Raw genomic sequence first — 19,113 nt, 5'->3', positions numbered from 1 at the left:
ACGATTAACTTTAACACCTAACTGATGGAAATGATCTAATTAAACAATTTTAAATAATTAGAGGATCCAATCAAACCATTTAATAATTAGATAACTTAATTGAACATTGAAAATAAATCAGGACAGTAATTTAGCCAATTTTCTATTAGTTTTTTTTAATGACTCTTGAAATTTTATTTCCAGTCCTTTTTTATTTTTACAAAAGTACTTTTTTGAACTTTGTATTTAATTCCCGAAATTAATTTTTGGAATGTATTTAATGTATTCCAAAAAGAATTCCTAAAATATTTACAAATTTCTACAACTATGACAGTGTAGTTAAAGAAATGCAACCTGATGATGGCCTGATAATTCTTTCGAAGTGTAGGCTGAATGTTTATAAAACTGATTTTAAAATGAAATGATTTATATTTAAATGCTTTAATTTTAAAAACAAGCTAATAATAAAACTTAATATTTAGTAATTTTTTATTTAACACAAAAGTGACTTAATTACTTCCATTAAAAATTAGCTCTGAATTTAAAACCAAATATTTACTTAAAATTACGTTACTCAGTAGTATTTCAATATAATTTTAAATAACTCAACGTGAATCCAAAAATTCACTAAACATGTTTCATTTTTAATCTATTTCCTAATCGTATGAAATTTGGTGCTTGTCACATTGAAAAAGAGACATGACATTGCATGCATGCAAAGTGCACAAAATTTGAACCGTAAATAGTAAGTTTAAGTAGATCCAGTACCAAAAAACTTGCCTGCATATGATCAAACTAATTACATTACATCTAATTTGTTCCTCAAATAAAAAAGTTAAAACATAAAAAAATATAGCAAATATACCACAGCCTTGTTGCCTTACAACAATTCAGAAGATGCTGCCCGAAAGTTTCCCCTTCAAGTAAAATTCTTGAGATACAAAAGAATAGTATTACAAATCAATTTGTCAATAAAATCACAAATGTAATTCATATATCATAGATAACGGGTCTTGTATTTTAACATGGTCACTGCCACCGTAAGAAAAGGGCGACTAGCACTAAGATTAACTCTTTCGCCATTCCTTCGGTTCCCAGGCAATTTGGATTACATGCCTGATGATGTCCGGTTTATCCGCTGAGCACCTAATTTTGGAGCAGCAGGTTTGGCTCCCCTACCTCTCCCAGCCGATAAGGGTTTGGCCTTGATCGTGGGTGCTGGAGCAGCAATGGCCGCCCAAGGATCATCATCATCAGTTTGAGCTGATTTCAAATTTAAAGGTCTTGCAGTTTTTGGCGCAGGAGCTGCTATAGATCCCCACAAATCATCATCCTCATCCTTGTTCAATTTTGGTGTACTTTTGGATAGCAAATTTGAGGCTAAAAATAATAATAATTAAAAATAATAATTAATACAATTCCTGTATATAGGCAAATTACTAGAGAAATTTCCTGGAAATTGTCAAAACTTTCATGTACAGATCACAAGCTACATAAAATGGCAATAACATCCCTAAAACACAATATGTATTTTCTTCAGTAATACTATCAAAAATGACAAAAAAGCTCAGTGCATTTCTTAGTGAGGTCAGTAATTTAACAGAAATGCCAACCCAACATTTAGTGCAAACTGCAAATTTGAATTAGGAATTCATACACTCACATCAATCACTTTGTGGATTGTCATTAATTTTAGGCATAAAACATGCGACAGTTTTTCAAGTCATTCTGTTCTGGTTTGGCATAACCATAGATGATAACTCTCAATCAGACACTGAAATTATTAATAGTAACTAGTAACTTGTAGTCATGGAAATTAATACCAAAATACTAACAGAGAAATAAAAAAATACCTTGCTTTGTATGTGAAATAGGTTGAGAAACAGGCCGCCTTTGAGCTGCTTGAATGTTTGCAAGAGCTGGAGCTGGCTTTGTCTCTTCAAGCGGTTCCAGATCATCCCACCCATCCCTGTCACTTCCATGCTCCTCATCAATTCCATTCTCAAGTTCCCCCCAGCCATCTGTTGATGTAGGAGATGTAGGGACAGGGTGTTCAGCCAAATCTGCTGTAGAGCTTACATGGGCTGCTGCTGTTGATGGTGTCTCTATACCTAATTACTCCCAAAAAATAAATGAAATAAACATGGGTAAATGTTGGAAAAGTGTACTTATGGAAAGAAGCTGTCCTAAATCCTAAATTAAGCAAAATGAATTAAGGCATCTTCAACAGATCAGATACAGAAGCAGAATTAATAGCTTTGCATCTAGACAAAAAGGATATGAAGATGATGGGTGATATGGCATCTTCAGTTATTTCTTCACCCATGTTTTTTCTATTTTTGTTCTTTTCTTTCTCTTCAATCAACAGTTAAAATAAAATTACATTAATACAAAATCATATCTCTACTAGCTACAGTCAGGTGATTCAGGCAAGATGAATCCTTAAAAAAAATGTGACATCAATTTAGTCACTCAAACATGAAGAGTGACAACAAAATCGTCCGTATGTTAATGGACTGTAAAAACACTGTTTATTCGTCCATTGATGGGGGGACTAATTGATGTCACTTTCCCGTGAAAAGGAACTAAATTCATGTTACTCTCAATGATGACTAAATTAATGTCAACTTTCTTTGGAGGACCAAATTAAATTCACCTTTTTTGCTTGATAGAACAAATTAAACTGAATTTTCTTGGGAAGACCAAAATGATGTCACACTCACTTGGATCGTAAGGGTTTACTTTTTCTACAAGCTCTTCATTAATGAAACTAGAGAAATTGACATATTGTCCACACTGTCAATGTCATTGTTTCCTATGTTTTGTTATAGATTCACGGTTAGGATTAGGCATACCTGCAGTGCCATTAGAAGACGTCGAAGTGATTGCAGTCAAACTTGCAGAAGCAACTGGAGCATGATCAGAAGGTTTACCCTTCAAGGTCAAAGAGCTCATAGCCCACCTGAATGGTGACAAGGGTTAAATCAGTACCAATTTATTGATGAAAATGTATATATTATGGGAGGGTAATTGATAAGAACAAATCATAACTATCGTGAGCAATCATGCATTATTAGATACGTGTAATAATAAATGTCATGTTGGCAGTTATGGGTATATAAGTTAGGAACAACAAAGTATTAGAAAATGTGATAGATAATAACTTATCCTGAATTAACAGTTCTGTATTAGAAGTGAAAACTTGAGAGATTTTACACATAAAAGCTATTTTCGAATGAAAACTAAGCTATTCTAGACATACTACACAGTGAAATCTAACATCAGAAGTTCATATGATTTCTCTCTCTCTCTCTATCCATTGCTTAACATTTGAATTTTCAATCACACAAAGTTTGGACTGACTCACCCAAGCAAACTAGCATTTCCTGGAACAGATGAGCTTCCCACACCACAACTGGTATCTGCTGCATTTGTCTTTAACAGAAAATAGAAGAACACCAGCATCACATTAGATGATCATCTTCATAATACATTAGTCTATATAATGATGCTTTCTCAACATGAGAGTTTTGTTCTAATAGAAGATCTTTTTAATTAAAATTTGAACAAATGATATTAGTAGTGGGGGATAAACATATTATCAGAGGTGAAGTCTAAGAGATAGGCATGTATACACACACATATAAATTCAGCTTGCACAACTAATTTCTTCTAAAAGATATTATACATTACACGCTGGCTGATTTAGGAACCATGATAAGCATCAGAATAATAGCCAAAAACAATTTCAGAGTATACCTTTTCATAATGTTGCTTTGCTATCTGCAAAAATTGATCAACAGCTTGAAATGCCTTAGTTCTAACATCACTGTTTAAACAATGAAAAGAACAACATGCAACCATTGTCTCAATAAATGACCAAATAACCAACAGTACAAAAAAATGATCTCTATTTAGAATATAAAGACAAGAAACAACAAACAAAGCATCACATAGCACATGTATAAATATATAAATATATGTACAAAAGAAGATCCACGTGAGCATATCAATATATAATAAATAGGGAAAAAAGGGAATCAAGCAGCAATGAATTACAATACAAAAAAGATGAATCAACCCCCTAAAAATACTAATTAATGGGGTAAATTAAGTCACTGAAATATTCCTCATCTTCACATGGTAAAGGAATTACAAGGAATACAAGCTCATAGTGAGATATAACCTGTCAGGATCAATTGTGAGCACAACAACATTAGGAAGAATCCGGGTTGCAACTTCAGTGATGTCATAGTAGGAACTGGTGGCGCATAAAGCCATAATGCCTGAATGATAAAAATTCAAAATTACGTAAAAGAATGTTGGAGGAAAAGTGTAACAATGAAGAAGAGTTATAGATACATGCATATGGTTCTGATACCTGCTCCTCTAGCAGGTGGAAAAGTATCACGTAATGCACGGACTGTAAATGCATTAATCAAAACTCTTTTTCTTGTCTGCAAAATAGCTTCCAAGTTATTTCACCAAAGAAAAATATGCTAACATTATTAAATAAAGCACAGCACACTTTGAATTTCAGAGCACATTTGGAACATACTCCTTCATTTAAGTAACTTCCAATATTGCCTAATAATATGGTAGTATTTGTTCTAATTGCTGGCTCTTCATCAACCTACAAAAAAATGCAAATGGTATACATTTTATATGTGGAAAACCATGAAAGCATGAACATAAAAAAAGCAAATAATAGAAATAAAAATGCAGATTTTTTTCCCTAAATAAAATGCTTGCATACCAATCAAATTGGCAGTCAGGTTATCAGTAAATTTTGAGAGATAAGAGATGTGAACAACATACTTCAAAAGGATCTATGTCCTAATCAATACATTATAAAATTTTAATGGGACACTTCAAATTTTTGTGTCTCCCATATTGGTCTCTCATGTCCAAGATTCTTAGAAACAGTCTAAAACAATTTTTTAAGAAAAGGGCAAAAGAGTTGGTTGAGGAAGTACCTGCAACTTTGACAGATACTTCAATAATGACCCTGACATTGTCCTTTGAGACAACTGCAATTATGAAACAAACCACATTTTAACAAACAATTGTGCAGTGAAGTTCACCAAATAAATAGACTATAAAATTTGGGAAAGGAGGAGGAAAAAAATAAAGAAAAGGAACAGTACAGGAAACAAGCTCTAAAAAGTACATGATACTTTAAGAGTCAATCAGAATTTGATGACCATTTAATGTTACAAATATCAATCTAATGTAAACGATGCATCTCATTGAAGTGCATTAAACATCCTTAATGTAAACCCAATCTTACAATTATTATATTTGAGCATCGTAGAAAACATTGTTAAAAAAATGCATATTGAAGTGGTAAGATAAACCAAAGAGCAATAAAAGATCTGTGCTATTTCCCCAGCTCTGACACAGCTTAGACCTCTGTTTTATTAAAGACAATAACTTTCTGAACAAAGATAATGTTACAAGTGTCATGCCTCCCCTCAAGCAGATTTTTCTTCTATGTAAGTTTGACAATAATCAGGTCAAACATGCTATACAAACACAATTAGCTATAAATGTTACATGTATCTGACATTCCATTAACACCAGTAACACTTTTATATTTTAAAAAGAAACCAAGGCAAAAGCAAAACCCATTTATATCAATATATAACAGACATACCTTTGGAGCCAGAATTAACATAGACTTAAGAGTCAGTTCCCTGAGAAAAGCAGATGTATCGGAGAACCCAGTAGCAACATGAGGGTAAACCTAAGAATTTCAAAGTATCCACATTGCCAACATGAATGTTAGTATATATTGTACAAAAAGGAATTGTCAAGAACAAAAAAAAAAGTAGAGAAATCGGGTGCATACTTGCTCATCAACAGCTTGCGCTGATAACGACTCTCCATATTGATCAATATGTTGAAGAAGGGCAACTCGTATAGCTCGATCATTGGAGGCAAAGAGTTTTACAATTGTTGGAAGTACCTAGATATGAATATTGAAATCCAATAAAAGAATGGGACTGAATCCTAATTATAAAGAGTAAAATGGAGATAAAAGTATGCACTGTATGGAAGGGAAAAGAAAATCATTGGCATAAAAGTATGAAATTATAACTTACCTTGACATTAAACTCCTCAGCTGAAAGCCAGGAACCCATTTTCAACAATGCAGTCAAAGCTGAGGCAGCAGCTGAACCAAATTCAAGGGCAGAAGCTAATAAAGGAAGTAACTGTGAAAATAAAAAATAAAAAACATAAGAATCATAAAAAAATTGGATAACAAAGGTGGATCCGTGTATAGTTTATAATTAGAAATTCCACAGAAATATACCTTCTTCAAAACTATCTGGCGAGGAAGTTGCTCAGCTAAATTTGGAAGCTTGCGGAAGAAGGTGTCTCTCTCCACACTATCTTTCAAACTGAGAATTTCCATGAAATGTATCGTGTCTACCAACTTATTTTGAAAATATTCTGCATATCCATTATTGAAAAACTCAAACTATTAAAACGGATATGATTGCAGAAAATTATATCAAAGGCAAAAACTATGAGTCTATGACAATCATCAAAACAAGAAAGGCAAATGTTTAGATAAAATGAGTTACGTAGAATAATAAAGCAAACTTTCTTGTTTACAGGTGATCATGAAGCAGAAAAATCCCCATCTATATTATATATCAAGGAGCACTCACCGCTGTTTTCTATAAGCTTTGATGTATTTAATCTACGAGAGGGCATGGAACTCAATAGTCGTTGGTAATCTGGAAGCAGAGACTAGACAAAAAAAAAGTAACATATAGAGATGAAAAATGATTTTTTCAAAAGAATAAAACATAAAAGCAATCAGCAAACTAAAATATCCTTTAATTTCTATATAATAAGTCATAAAATAAAATAAATAAATAAGAGAAGCTGCTGACCTTGGGAATGGAACCAATGTTGCGTAACTCCTCTGTTTTGCCCAACCTCAGTCCAGAGAATACCTCATAGATTAGGCAACCTATAAAATTATGATTTTTAAATATGTGAGAGAGGTATACATAGAAAGGTAAAGACAAAAAATATTCAGTGAACCTACAATATCTGTCCAAGTTGACATAATTTAAACTAAAACTACTCACTGTCCCAGAGAAAAGTTAGCCAAGTTCTTCCAACACATGAAGAAATTCTTAGAGAAGTTTCATGTGAAAGAAAATTTTTTACATTAGTAAATATTGCATTGGGAAACACATCCAAATTTTCAGGTTCACATGAATGAGATTATCAGCAAGATAGCAACAATTATGCAAATGCAGAATATAAAATATTTCTATTTCTTTCCTTGATTACTGAATTGGCATTATGATCCCTTCTCAACAACAGGTGCAAGTAAAAACATCCCCAAGCCCAAAATATAAGTGGGTCAAGGAGGAATTCTACTAATTGCATCTGCACTAAGTAAACAAGAAAACCAGAGAGTGATTGGCAAATTTATAAAACCAGATATATATAATATAGTCAGAGTGGGGCCTGTTTTTAGTCATAGATTGTTTGGTTATTAAATAAATGCTGAAAAATAGTTCTTATCTGAGCTAAATATTAGATAAAACCAGTCCGATCCAACACTCTTTGTTTCCCTGTTTCTAGTCCATATTTTCCAAATTATCTCTCTTCCATTTCATATTCCCTTTCTCTATCTTTCAGCTGGATTTAAGGATGGTTATTGGATAAGATATAGTTACAGGTACCAACAATTCATCCAATGCCCAATTATTGGTCCCTATAACTTTTTCCAGATAAACATGCTTACTTTATTAACTTTAGAAAATCACAAACTTTGACATTTATATAAATAAATTTAGTATTAAAATTAGTTTTGAAGTAGTTTTAACCACACTATGCCTGATCAAAAACCGAATTATTTTCACATGGCCTTCTGTAACCAGTACCATCTAGCCCCATTTTAAACTAGTTTTAAAAAATGCAAAACACCCCCTAGTGTAATTTCACAAACTAGAAAACAATTTTATTTAACATTCTCAGTGGAACTACCCAATACTAAATGAGAACAAATTGTAAAATATATGTTGGGGTCATGTGACTAAATTTGTAAGGGGAACTGAAACTTTAAAGGTAGAAAAAAGACACAAAAATAGCAGATTGTTCCTGTGTTCTATTGCACCATATAAACCAATTTGCTATCACTATGAACTATCATCAAAAGGAACAGAAAACAACATACCCATGCCCCAAGAATCAATGGCCCATGGAGGAGACTTCTTAATTGCATCCCAGTCTGATTTTGCCAACTCCATTGGTTTGTATTGTGATCCAACAAGCCATGCATATTGCTGAACAGGAAGCATGAAAACTTGTGAGGACAATTTTGGTTTCCCTATTCCATATCCTTTATTTAAAAATAAAGAAGCCCAGATCAAATCATTACAAGGGAGTGTCCATAATATCAAATTTGTCATAAATCTAATTTAAGTCTTATTAAGTTAGAGATGGCCAAAATTGGAGAACAAGTTTTAGTTGACAGACTCCAGTCTGTCAAAGTTAGCATGCCATGGCCTTTTAATCTCACAGACTCACACCAAGAAACTTTTACCCTCTAAAGTGAAGTAATTATTTCACTTGATGTAAATTCAAATAGTAATGCCAAAACAAACGAGACAATGTTTTGCAAACAAACACATAAATTTACCAGCATTTGGCCAGAAGACGCTTCACTGCTCCCATCAAACTCCGATAGAACATCCAAAGCATGAAGCTTCCAGTCCAAAGTTGGTGTGACAACAGTACTAGCCATGCAAATGTTGCCATGAACCTGCAACAGATAAAACATGTCAAGATATATTTAAAAAATAACAATAAAACAAAATAAAAACAATAAAAAAGCTCATAAATACTCACAAGTTTACAATCATTATTCAAGAAGCTCACAGCTTTAGCTATTTGATGAAGACCCAAAGCATAATATTCATCCCTACATAGCCCAAACAAACAAGTGACTACCACTGATTACTCAATTCATGGACCAATTGATACTTCAAAGTCAGTCATACAAGGAAACATAAAAGGACGTCACACATCATGTCAGGTGCAATTTTAAAACCTAATGCATGATATTAATAACTCAATTGATAAATGAAAGTCACTAATACGAGGGGAAAAAGAAAGACACAAGTAAATAGTGACAGTGTAAATAGTTTACATTGTTATACAATCACAATTGAAATGTATGATAAGTTTAGTGACTTTTATAATAATTAACTTTTTTTGGAAATGTACAATAATTAACTTAAAGTCATATTTACCATATATTCTGATTGGTTGCCAGTGTAAAAAAAATTATATGGACAGTGGATAGTAATTGAACTCAAAAGACACTACGCTTTTAGAACTCCATGCATGACACTACACGTTTAAATCAGCAATTACTCAATTGATACCTTTGTGTACCTTCAAGCCCTAACTCCTTGATCTTCTCAGATAGCGGCATCACAGGCTCGGTCACAATATATATCGTGACCTTAGGAGAACCCGCATCGTAAGTCTCAATCTCAGCGCTGTGAAGAAACGACAAGATATTCGGATGCCTGACCTGAAAACCAGCAACACCACAGCACAATCAACAAAACGACAAAATCCACAAAACCAAATGAAACATAAATAAATGAAAAATAAATCCTAAAGTTAAGAATCAGAGACTAACTCACAGTTCGGAGACGCTTGACGCCGTTGCGCGCGGCAGCTAAGTGACCGTCCTGAGCATTGGAGCCAGAGAGTGAGAACACCGAGACGGGAGAACCGTCATCCTGAGACAGTGACGACGTGGCAGTGTTATATACATATTGGAATAATGACATATGAACACCTAATTGACACTCTTCATTTGACTGTGTTTCTCTTCTTTTCACATCATATTACCTATTAATTCCATACTTGAATCTCTATCTCTCTTAAGGTGTAGATTAGATTTAGATGTTATATGAATATCATGAATACCTACACAGTTATACGCCTAATTCACACTCTCAGTCACATCATGTTGCTTACCAGTAATCACATCATTACTTGATGGATCATTTTTGAATATAGAGTATGAATTGGAAGGTGGGAATTGTGGTGGAGTGAGTGTACCTTGGAGGTGCCGCGAGAATGAGTCCAAGAGCCCCAAGCGGAAGGGTAAGGTTCGGCGATGGTGTAAGGGAGATCCTTGACGCCGGTGCCAGATCCGCCAACGACCTCTTTCAGGAATTTGAACATGCTGAATAGGAATCGGAATCGGAGAGGGCGTTAACCACCGACGCTGGATGATGGATGAATCTGATCCGGTGTTTCGCGGTCTAGTGGTGGTGCACAGGCGAGACCGTTATTGCGTTGCGTTGCGTTGCGCTGGTGGTGGAGCCAAACTAAAATACCCGACACTCATCTTTTCTATTGTCAACCAGACTTCAAAAAATACCAGCACCAGCTCAATTTTTCACATTATTGGGAATAATAGAATATGGAATATACACTTACAAAATCTGGAGGTTCATGCTAGATAAGCCCCTCTCTTTCAGACCAATACTCATTTAATATTTCCCTTTTCTTACAAATTCTTTAACAATAAAATATTATTATTTTTATTTCTTCTCTCTCATTATAATTATCATCTTATTGTTTTACACAAAACAAATATAATAATAAATCTGGCAAAATTATACTATCATCATTAATTCACTTTTATTTTATTTTATTTTTAGCCCATATCATTAATAATATAAGATATGTAAATGGAAAAAACTAAGTAATGATATATTAAAAAGTTAAAATAATAATTATTTTGAGATAATTATTTTCTTATTTGACGATTATTTTGAGACAGAGAGTACAAATTTTTGCATGTAAAGAATTAATTTTGGATTTTAATTTGTATGTATTTATTAGCACCAATTAATTAGAATTTATTATTGATATGTAATTAATAAAATCATTATACATGTCAGGTTTAGATAAAAGTTAGGAAAATATTTTTACAAATTTTAATGTATAATTTTAAATTCTAATATACAGAATGAAGAGATAATTTGTTTTCCTAAGGAGTAAAGATATTTTTGAGCTTTCTCAACTAAAATTTAAAACACTTTTGATGAAAAGCTCTTAAAATTATTAAGTAATTTATTTAAAAAGAAGAAAAATAAAAACAAATAAGTAGCTTTTGAAAAAGCTATATAAAGCAACTTATTCTCAACTTATGTGGAACATTTATTGGGTATTACCTTCGAAACAAGTAAATGATAGTGTAATTTTTTTTTACTATTTATAAATTATAATTTTTTTAATATACCGTGATAACTATAAATTTGTAAATAAAACATTATGTTGATATGGGTATAATTGAGCCTGGATATTTTAATCAAGGTTTCAAATTCAAGATTGAAAACTTAATATGTGAATCTGACTCAACAATGGATTTGAAGATGATTTCCTATGGCGTCTCTATTACTCATCCGTTTGCAGCTCTGGTTAACAGTATCGATCATATCATATTGTCATAAGGATTGGTATCTCTTATTTGGGCATACGTTAAGAGACGGAAACTTTGTTGCTGACACTTTAGCTAAGAGAGGAGTCAACTTTCATGAATCGCTTTTGATTCTCAATGAATATCCCCAAGATTTGCTTAGTCTTTGTTTTGCAGATTCTATTGGTGTGCCCACTGTTAGATTGCATTAGTTTTGGTTTTTGTTGTTTGCTTTCCCATGTATCAACAAATTCATTATCCAAAAGAGAGACCTCATAGTTTTTCAGATCTTCCAATTGATAAAGGAGTTGAATTCTTCACAGTTATAAAATAGTAAAAAAAACAAAACATATCTAAATTTTTGGGTGTCTTTATTATTATTTTTAATAAGTTTTTTTTATTCAATATGTCTTTATTATTTTGATTTTTTTTATCTTGTTTCCATCACATATGAGATAATTATATTGGAGCCGATAGGATTAGACACTAAAATCTTTTTCTAAATATTTAATGCAATTATTTATACATAATTCAAATCCAAAAATTTTAATTAAACTAAAAATAACTTCGTACAGTTAATACACGCATAATATAATAATTAGACATATATGAATATACATGATGAAATCACCTTAATTACTTTAATAATTTGGCTTCATTATTTGCTTTAAATATATAAAATTAGGGAATCTAACTGATTTGATTGATTAAACAAAATAAATCTCATATCTGGTGAAACGCACGTTTTATTATTTCTTGTATATGAAATAATAAAACAGCCTCCCACTTCAGTTTTATAAAAACACGAGACTCTTTCCCTCCTCCTCTCCAAATTCTCTTTTCTTTTAAATAACCCACCCCCATTTCTCAAATCCCCCCTCTTTTTTTCAATTTTTCATCTTTCAACCTTTCCCTCACTTCATCCATTGTTTCCAAATTTATCAAATTTATTGTATCCTTATATCATTCTTAAGCACGGGAATATGATTCGAGTAAAAAGCAACATCACCCATTTCTTTTAATTTTTTATTTAATTTGTTTAAGGTAAAAATTTATAACTCATTGTGTTAGATCATTATTTTATAACATAGTTTAGTTATGGATTATGTGAAAAAAGGTTAAAAAATTAAGTATTTGGAGATTATCGTGGTTTTCTCAAAACCCTAAGTTTGCTAAATTTGAGAATTTTGCCTCTCAACAATTAATTGCATTCTTTTAAGTGAGTATTTAATCTACTTAGTGGCATTCTTTTTAATTCTTTTAGGAGAAGTAAGTAAACTTCAAAATATATATTCTTTTTGTGATCATTAAAATTTTAGGAGTAGTTGAGAATAAAGGAAAATATTTATTTTCGCTTGATTGAAATTTATTTTTAGATTTTTTATAAGGTATTTAAGAATGAACGATGGATTATAGTTTATTTTATTTATTGTGAGTTCATAATTGATTGTCGTTCTCTACCATGAAGAGATAATGTAGCCTGAGTCAATTACTTATAGTATATTTATATTTGTCGTTCGCTACAACGAAGACATAATGTAGCTTATGAGCCACTAATTACTCATAGTATATTTGTATTTTCTGTTTGTTACAATGAAGAGATAATACAATCTATGAGTTGAATATCCATAGTTCCTAAAGATCTATCCGCTACAATAAAGAGATAATGTAGCCTAGGAGCTAAATGTTATAGTTCTATAATTATCATTCGCCACAACACAAAGAGATAATGTGGTCTATGTGCACATAGTGGAATGAAAGGTTGATTATAAAGTTATTATGCTTGAATACAAGTTTATATGTAGTTCTAAAATTTTTCAAGGGAATATATAATAGTTTCGACAAGCAAGTTGTATTTATTTTGATTTATTTAATGTCATTTAAATAACTTTTGAATGTAAAGACTCGTGATATGTTGTGTTCTTCTTCTTGTTTGTTCTGTATTTTATGTTCTCACTAAGTCTTTGTGACACTTATCCCTTTATTTTATTTTATTTTCTAACAAATAGTGGAGTAGTTGAATTCCTGAGATTTGCTTACTTACTTAGGAATTTGATTATCTTTTGGTAGACCTCCATTTTAGATGAAGATTTTTTGTTTGTGTGACTCCAACTATAGGAATAAGGGTAGTAACGGATATAGAGAATTTCAAATTAAATTGATTCTCTCTTATAAATATGTTGATGATGTAATTATGACACTTTGATGATTAGTATTTATGACCAACATCATTATTAATTGATATTTTGAATATGTCAAGGATTTATGTTGTAACATGTGAATTTGATATCTAATTGTTGGATCTGATATATATATTTATATATAGATTTGTTTGGATAGATTATATGTTATTCAATGACATAAGTTAATAAGACTAAAGAAATTATAATGATCATGGTCCAAGAGTGGATTGTGACTTGTGTGTTTGAATTTTAGTTTGATTTTCTAGGGATAAAAAAACTGTGAATCTAACAAAATGAAGACATAGAGTATCAGGATGAGCTTGTAAATTCCCTTTGTTAGATGTAAACAAAAAAAAAAAAAAATAGTTACGTGTGGGAGGTTGGGTGAGTGAGAGCGACAAAGTATAAACCTTGATGAATGATGATAGATAGCCATAGCCCACACATAGCGTTGATTTGTCTTCTTCGCTTCCCAATCCCAATCCAGGGTAACTCCGATTGATACTTTGCTCAATAGAAAGATAGAAAACAGAATAAGGTCTCCCCCAACACCAAGCAACAACAACAGCAACCATCTTCCACGAAACTCACTCTCTTTCTTCTTCTCAAAATCACTGGTCATTACCATTTGACCATCATCATCATCACATCTTTGAAACTCTATAAACCCCATATGAATCACATGCTTTCCACCTCGTAACATAATATATTATTCATTCTTCTCCCTTGTTTTTTCTTTCTTCATTCCCCATTACCATGGTTTCCCTTTCCACCACCCCTTTTCTCCCCTTCACTGCAAAAAACGCTTCTACTAGATTCCCACCTCCCAATTCATTCTCCCGCAACAAGCAACGTAGTAACAGGGATCACAGGAAGGTTGTCTGCGCCTGCATCGCACCTCCGCAGAACTTCAAGAGCCAGGACTCTTCCGCCATTAATTTCAATGTAAACGTCTATAATTTGATTTCATTCCTATTGTTGCATTGCAAGTTCCTTCTTTTTTTTTATTCAATGATCACGTGTTGTGTCCTTTTTTGTTGTTGGGGTTGGTGTTGAGTGAGTTTAGCTTTCTGGGTAATCAGAAAGTTTTGTTTTTTTTTTTGTTTTCCTTTCTTCCTTCTGGGTGGCTGACATCAAGGTTGTTGCTAGGGTTCGTCCAAATCAGAACAACTGAGCACGGCGTGGGATCATGAGGATGATTCTGATGTTCTTATTGAGTGTAGAGATGTGTATAAGTCTTTTGGGGAAAAGAAAATCTTAAATGGTGTCAGCTTCAAGGTAAGGATTATGTACTTGACTATTGATACTATTTAGATAAACCTCTCTATAAGCACTTACAGAAAATGCAAATAAGAATTGAGCTTCTCTCATAACTTAAAACCAATTTATACACTTAAACTTTTATAGAAGCTCTTTCATCTAACTTATCCAAAAGATGAAGTGCATAAGTTGATTCTAACTTACGAGAGAAGCCAAATTTATTTTACCCTTTTTTATTTCTCTTAATAAGTGCTTTTAGAGAAATTTATACAAACAAGGCCTATATCCTTTGGCGATTTTGGTTTGCCCTTTTCATTGTTTTCTGTGGAGTGTGTTATCTAGCATGAAATGGTGAAGTAATGAATGGTTTACAACAATAACAACCAAGCCTCGGCCCTTGTGGTAGGGGCTGTCACATGAAGCAAACAACTTTGTTGAACTCTATTAGAAACCATTATTTTGATAAATTCATTTAGGCAGGTCTTGCTGATTCAGCAATTGTTAAATCTTTTTGCTGTTTTTTTTTTTCTTTTTTCTGACATAATGAATAGATTAGACATGGTGAAGCTGTTGGAATAATTGGTCCTTCTGGGACCGGCAAATCTACAGTTTTGAAGATTATTGCTGGACTTCTTGCTCCGGACAAAGTACCTATCTATTTAGAATTTTGAGTATGTACTTTTAATTTCAAACAGTTGAGTTCATTTCTTGAATGCTATTGTTGTTAAATTGACAGGGAGAAGTATATATTCGAGGTAAAAAGAGAGTTGGTTTAGTAAGTGATGATGACATATCTGGTCTTCGGATTGGATTGGTAAGTTTCAGAGTATTATGCAATATACTAATTCTTATTTTGTTTTCAACGTAACTTATTTTTTTTAATCTGTAAATAGGTTTTCCAAAGTGCAGCACTCTTTGATTCTTTGACTGTTCGTGAAAATGTTGGTTTTCTCTTGTAAGATGCAAGCTTAACTTTGCCTTTGAAACTTAAGTTCCTTTTTGACATCATTGTTTAAAGGGTGATATACTTGATTGATTAAATTCATTTTAGTCTTCTAAGATTCTTTTATTTTTTTTTTGTTTCTGACCTGGATAATTGTTCAGGTATGAACACTCAAGCATGTCTGAGGACCAGATATCAGAGCTTGTCACGGAAACCTTGGCTGCAGTTGGATTGAAGGTATGCACATGGTTCAAAACCATTAACATTAGGCAGCAGATACTGCATTAAAGGGTAGCAGTAGTAGTATACATTTTCTTTCTGCCATTGAGAAAGTTGCTTCATACTCATATTGCTGGACTGCTATTCACACTCTTCTTTCTTCCATTCTAGTTGCATAGCCATTATGTTTTACTCACAGACTAACTCCTCACCCCCTTTTTTTTACAGGGAGTTGAGGATCGGTTGCCTTCTGAGTTATCAGGTGGGATGAAAAAGCGAGTTGCTTTAGCTCGATCTATTATTTGTGACACCACAGAGGAATCAAAAGAGCCAGAGGCATGTTAAGCTCCCAACCCTCCCTCTGATTAACAGCTACGTCAGGCTGTTTCTAAGCAGCCATTAATTAATGTTTGAAATTCTTACTAGCAGATAGGAGTGTCTTAGAACTTGTATTTTGACTATTTTCTTGGTTCTGTATGCTTCAAGCATAAGTGGGTCATTAGTTTCAACTTTCAAGCAGTGGTACCCAGGAGGAGGACAGGTATCACTAGGCACTCCTAGTCTCCTAGGCTAGACCACATGGGAAATGAGTAAAGGGAAGAAGAGGGATGTGGATTCTGACAACCTTACCTACATAGCAAGGAGGGTAGGAAGGGGAAATGGATAGAAGTAGAGTAAAGGGAAAGAAAGGCAGGGCCAAAAACATCCAGTCATTGAGTAGTTTTGGGACCTTTGAGCCAGGGTGTGCTGACCCTTGATGTTATGCAATTCTCTATCATGTTTTATTATTTTTTGACTGATTCTGATTGATCATATTGCACCTAGATCTTCCTCTTAGACATCTCTAAATGTTAACACCTTGGTTCTGTATGTTGTTAGTATGCAAGGCATGGATCCCCTTCTTGGCTCTTTTTTTTTTTCCTGTACAAACTAAATTCCCTCAACCACATGCAGTACTTGTAGTTATTTTTGGCCAGGAGACTATCATTTGCATCTATTGCACTAGATACTATTTCCTAATCAAGATCATATGTTCAAAATTTTAGTATTAGTTTGTCTGTGCTAATCATTACATCAAAGGAGAAACCAAGTTAAATAGTGATAATCTTACACTGAGTTTCATATGTAGACATACCACTTTGTGTTAGTTACTAAAAAAACTATTGTTGATGTCTTAAGTTATATGTATTGTAACACAAAACTTTCCAACTATGAAGATGCTTTTTGAAATCTCATATGATATAACATTTACTTTTATTCGATCAACATGTACCCACCTCTTCTGTCTTTTCTGTTTATAAAACAAGCATTTTGCACTTCTGTACAGGTGCTCTTGTATGACGAACCAACTGCTGGACTTGATCCCATTGCATCTACTGTTGTTGAAGATCTGATTCGCTCTGTGCACATAAAAGGACGAGATGCACGTGGAAAACCTGGGAATATTGCATCTTATGTGGTTGTTACTCACCAACATAGTACCATTAAAAGAGCCATTGATAGGTAAGAATATTTTCATAATGATTGCATGTCTTCCTGTCCCCTGAAGCCTCTTAATTTGCCCAGAATTCATGTGTCCTGATATGCAAAGTTACTTCATAAATACAGATTGTTGTTTCTACACAAAGGAAAGATTGTTTGGGAAGGAATGACTCATGAATTTACAACTTCAACTAATCCAATTGTCCAGCAGGTTAGTTTTGCTTTGTAAGGGTTAACAATGAGTTGTTTCTGAATGCTTTTATTGTAGGACCTCAATTTCCTTATGGATGATATTTAAATATACCATTTAGATAGACTCATAAAAGAAAAGACTACTTTTCTCCTCTTCAAACTTCAGATCTATTGTCCATGAGAGAATGGTCCCTTGTTCACATTATTTCAAGATCTTGTTTTTTACATAATTCTGCCTTGATTGAATTTGTTGCCTCTTTTTCCTTTATTTTATATTTGCGAGGGAGGCTAGTATTTTTCATTTGAAAATCCTTTCTTTCCATGTTGTCCAAAGGTTTCAATCACTTTTCAGGAGTCACCAATCTTATTTTATATGATCTCACATTAATAGAAGTGTGAGCACAATCTGAAACTGAAAATGAGAAATACTTTCTGGTCATACAGACAGAAACTATAAAATATGCAAATTGTTCGTTCACTTAAGATACCATGGAACTAGGTAGTTGGAAAAGAATTTGTGCTCAAGCCAAATTGTGGTGTTTAGAAAACGATGGATAAAGTGAATGATAGAGTGGATGACCAGAAACAGCGATTAATGCTTCTGAAAGTGTATCAATAAAAATAATAGCCAACAGATGTTAGACTCACTCATGTGATTCCATGAAAGTAAACTGGACATGATGACAATGTGTAACTTGGTATGTGTTTATGGGAAGCAGATCACTCGGTCTTGTGCAAGATTGTCATACCATTGAGCTATGCCAGATAGTTGGATGGTTGAACTAAACTGAACTTCCTTAAATTATAACGCTTTCCCGTGAACTTTTATTGTTTATCACATAATGCAATCATCTCTAAACTATGATGTTAATAACTGTTGGTGTTATTTTTTGTTTTGTTGTGGCAGTTTGCATCCGGGAGCCTAGATGGTCCTATCAGATATTAGAACAATACTGCAATTGTAAACTAGATAACATATGGATTATGGCTGGTCTTGGCTACTACCATGGAGTGTGCAGATAAGAATGAGCATAAAATTGGTTGCAACAAGGATTAACGGGCTTGTCAAGTTTTGGTATTAAATTCCAATTTGACTTTTACAGAATTGGCCGTCTTCATTGGATTAGAAGCCCCCGGCAAGGGCAGCTTTTTTTTTCTCCTTTTTAAGTTAGAGGACAGCTTATTGTTACTGATGACTAAATTCATTGCCAATAGAAGGTGCATATTGCTTGCACACCATATGTTGGAAACTTGAAATGCTAGATTGTGTTTTGTAAACAATTCAATTATAGTCAATAAATCTTCTTCATGATTTTGGATTTTCTCGTCTGATTTCATTTCTAAACAGTGTCATATTCCTTAATCCTTCCATATAT

General features: G+C 33.1%; 2 protein-coding genes across 3 annotated transcripts; one reads left to right on the top strand and one right to left on the bottom strand.

Annotated features, from left to right (window-relative positions):
• Nucleotides 1-739: 739 nt before the first annotated feature.
• On the bottom strand, nucleotides 740-10,478 carry LOC114425174 (N-terminal kinase-like protein). Its single transcript, XM_028391970.1, has 21 exons — nucleotides 10,090-10,478; nucleotides 9,666-9,764; nucleotides 9,399-9,550; nucleotides 8,860-8,932; nucleotides 8,651-8,773; nucleotides 8,186-8,294; nucleotides 6,885-6,964; nucleotides 6,657-6,738; nucleotides 6,296-6,435; nucleotides 6,084-6,194; nucleotides 5,831-5,947; nucleotides 5,636-5,725; nucleotides 4,956-5,009; nucleotides 4,538-4,612; nucleotides 4,361-4,436; nucleotides 4,166-4,265; nucleotides 3,739-3,808; nucleotides 3,347-3,414; nucleotides 2,835-2,941; nucleotides 1,833-2,090; nucleotides 740-1,359 (listed from the first exon to the last, which is right to left on the bottom strand). Exons 1-21 carry the CDS (start codon nucleotides 10,213-10,215, stop codon nucleotides 1,088-1,090), a joined length of 2,382 nt encoding a protein of 793 aa, XP_028247771.1. The 5' UTR covers nucleotides 10,216-10,478; the 3' UTR covers nucleotides 740-1,087.
• Nucleotides 10,479-14,019: 3,541 nt separating this feature from the next.
• On the top strand, nucleotides 14,020-19,062 carry LOC114425173 (protein TRIGALACTOSYLDIACYLGLYCEROL 3, chloroplastic-like). 2 transcript variants are annotated; one of them, XM_028391967.1, is made up of 10 exons: nucleotides 14,021-14,586; nucleotides 14,791-14,919; nucleotides 15,453-15,548; nucleotides 15,638-15,715; nucleotides 15,795-15,856; nucleotides 16,006-16,081; nucleotides 16,292-16,399; nucleotides 17,391-17,566; nucleotides 17,672-17,756; nucleotides 18,645-19,062. In XM_028391967.1, the coding sequence occupies exons 1-10, from the start codon at nucleotides 14,398-14,400 to the stop codon at nucleotides 18,681-18,683; spliced, it is 1,038 nt and encodes a 345-aa protein (XP_028247768.1). In that variant the 5' UTR covers nucleotides 14,021-14,397; the 3' UTR covers nucleotides 18,684-19,062. The 2 variants fall into 2 exon arrangements, with proteins under 2 accessions (XP_028247770.1, XP_028247768.1); XM_028391969.1 differs by lacking the exon at nucleotides 15,453-15,548 and having other exon boundaries at nucleotides 14,020-14,586.
• Nucleotides 19,063-19,113: the final 51 nt, after the last annotated feature.

The sequence above is a fragment of the Glycine soja genome, chromosome 9 (assembly GCF_004193775.1).
Source record: "Glycine soja cultivar W05 chromosome 9, ASM419377v2, whole genome shotgun sequence".
NCBI classification, from domain to species: domain Eukaryota; kingdom Viridiplantae; phylum Streptophyta; class Magnoliopsida; order Fabales; family Fabaceae; genus Glycine; species Glycine soja.
Note: the sequence above shows the minus strand (reverse complement) of the source record. Positions and strands in the feature narration are given on the sequence as shown.

Excerpts from the sequence above, each read along its gene's own strand:
- LOC114425173 (XM_028391967.1), top strand. The coding sequence starts at position 14,398 with ATGGTTTCCCTTTCCACCACCCCTTTTCTCCCCTTCACTGCAAAAAAC. Across the intron at positions 16,082-16,291 it reads TGGCTGCAGTTGGATTGAAG|GGAGTTGAGGATCGGTTGCC; the intron begins GTATGCACATGG and ends TTTTTTTTACAG. Across the intron at positions 17,567-17,671 it reads ATTAAAAGAGCCATTGATAG|ATTGTTGTTTCTACACAAAG; the intron begins GTAAGAATATTT and ends TCATAAATACAG.
- LOC114425174 (XM_028391970.1), bottom strand. The coding sequence starts at position 10,215 with ATGTTCAAATTCCTGAAAGAGGTCGTTGGCGGATCTGGCACCGGCGTC. Across the intron at positions 9,551-9,665 it reads GCGTCAAGCGTCTCCGAACT|GTCAGGCATCCGAATATCTT; the intron begins GTGAGTTAGTCT and ends GCTGGTTTTCAG. Across the intron at positions 5,726-5,830 it reads CGCAAGCTGTTGATGAGCAA|GTTTACCCTCATGTTGCTAC; the intron begins GTATGCACCCGA and ends TGAAATTCTTAG.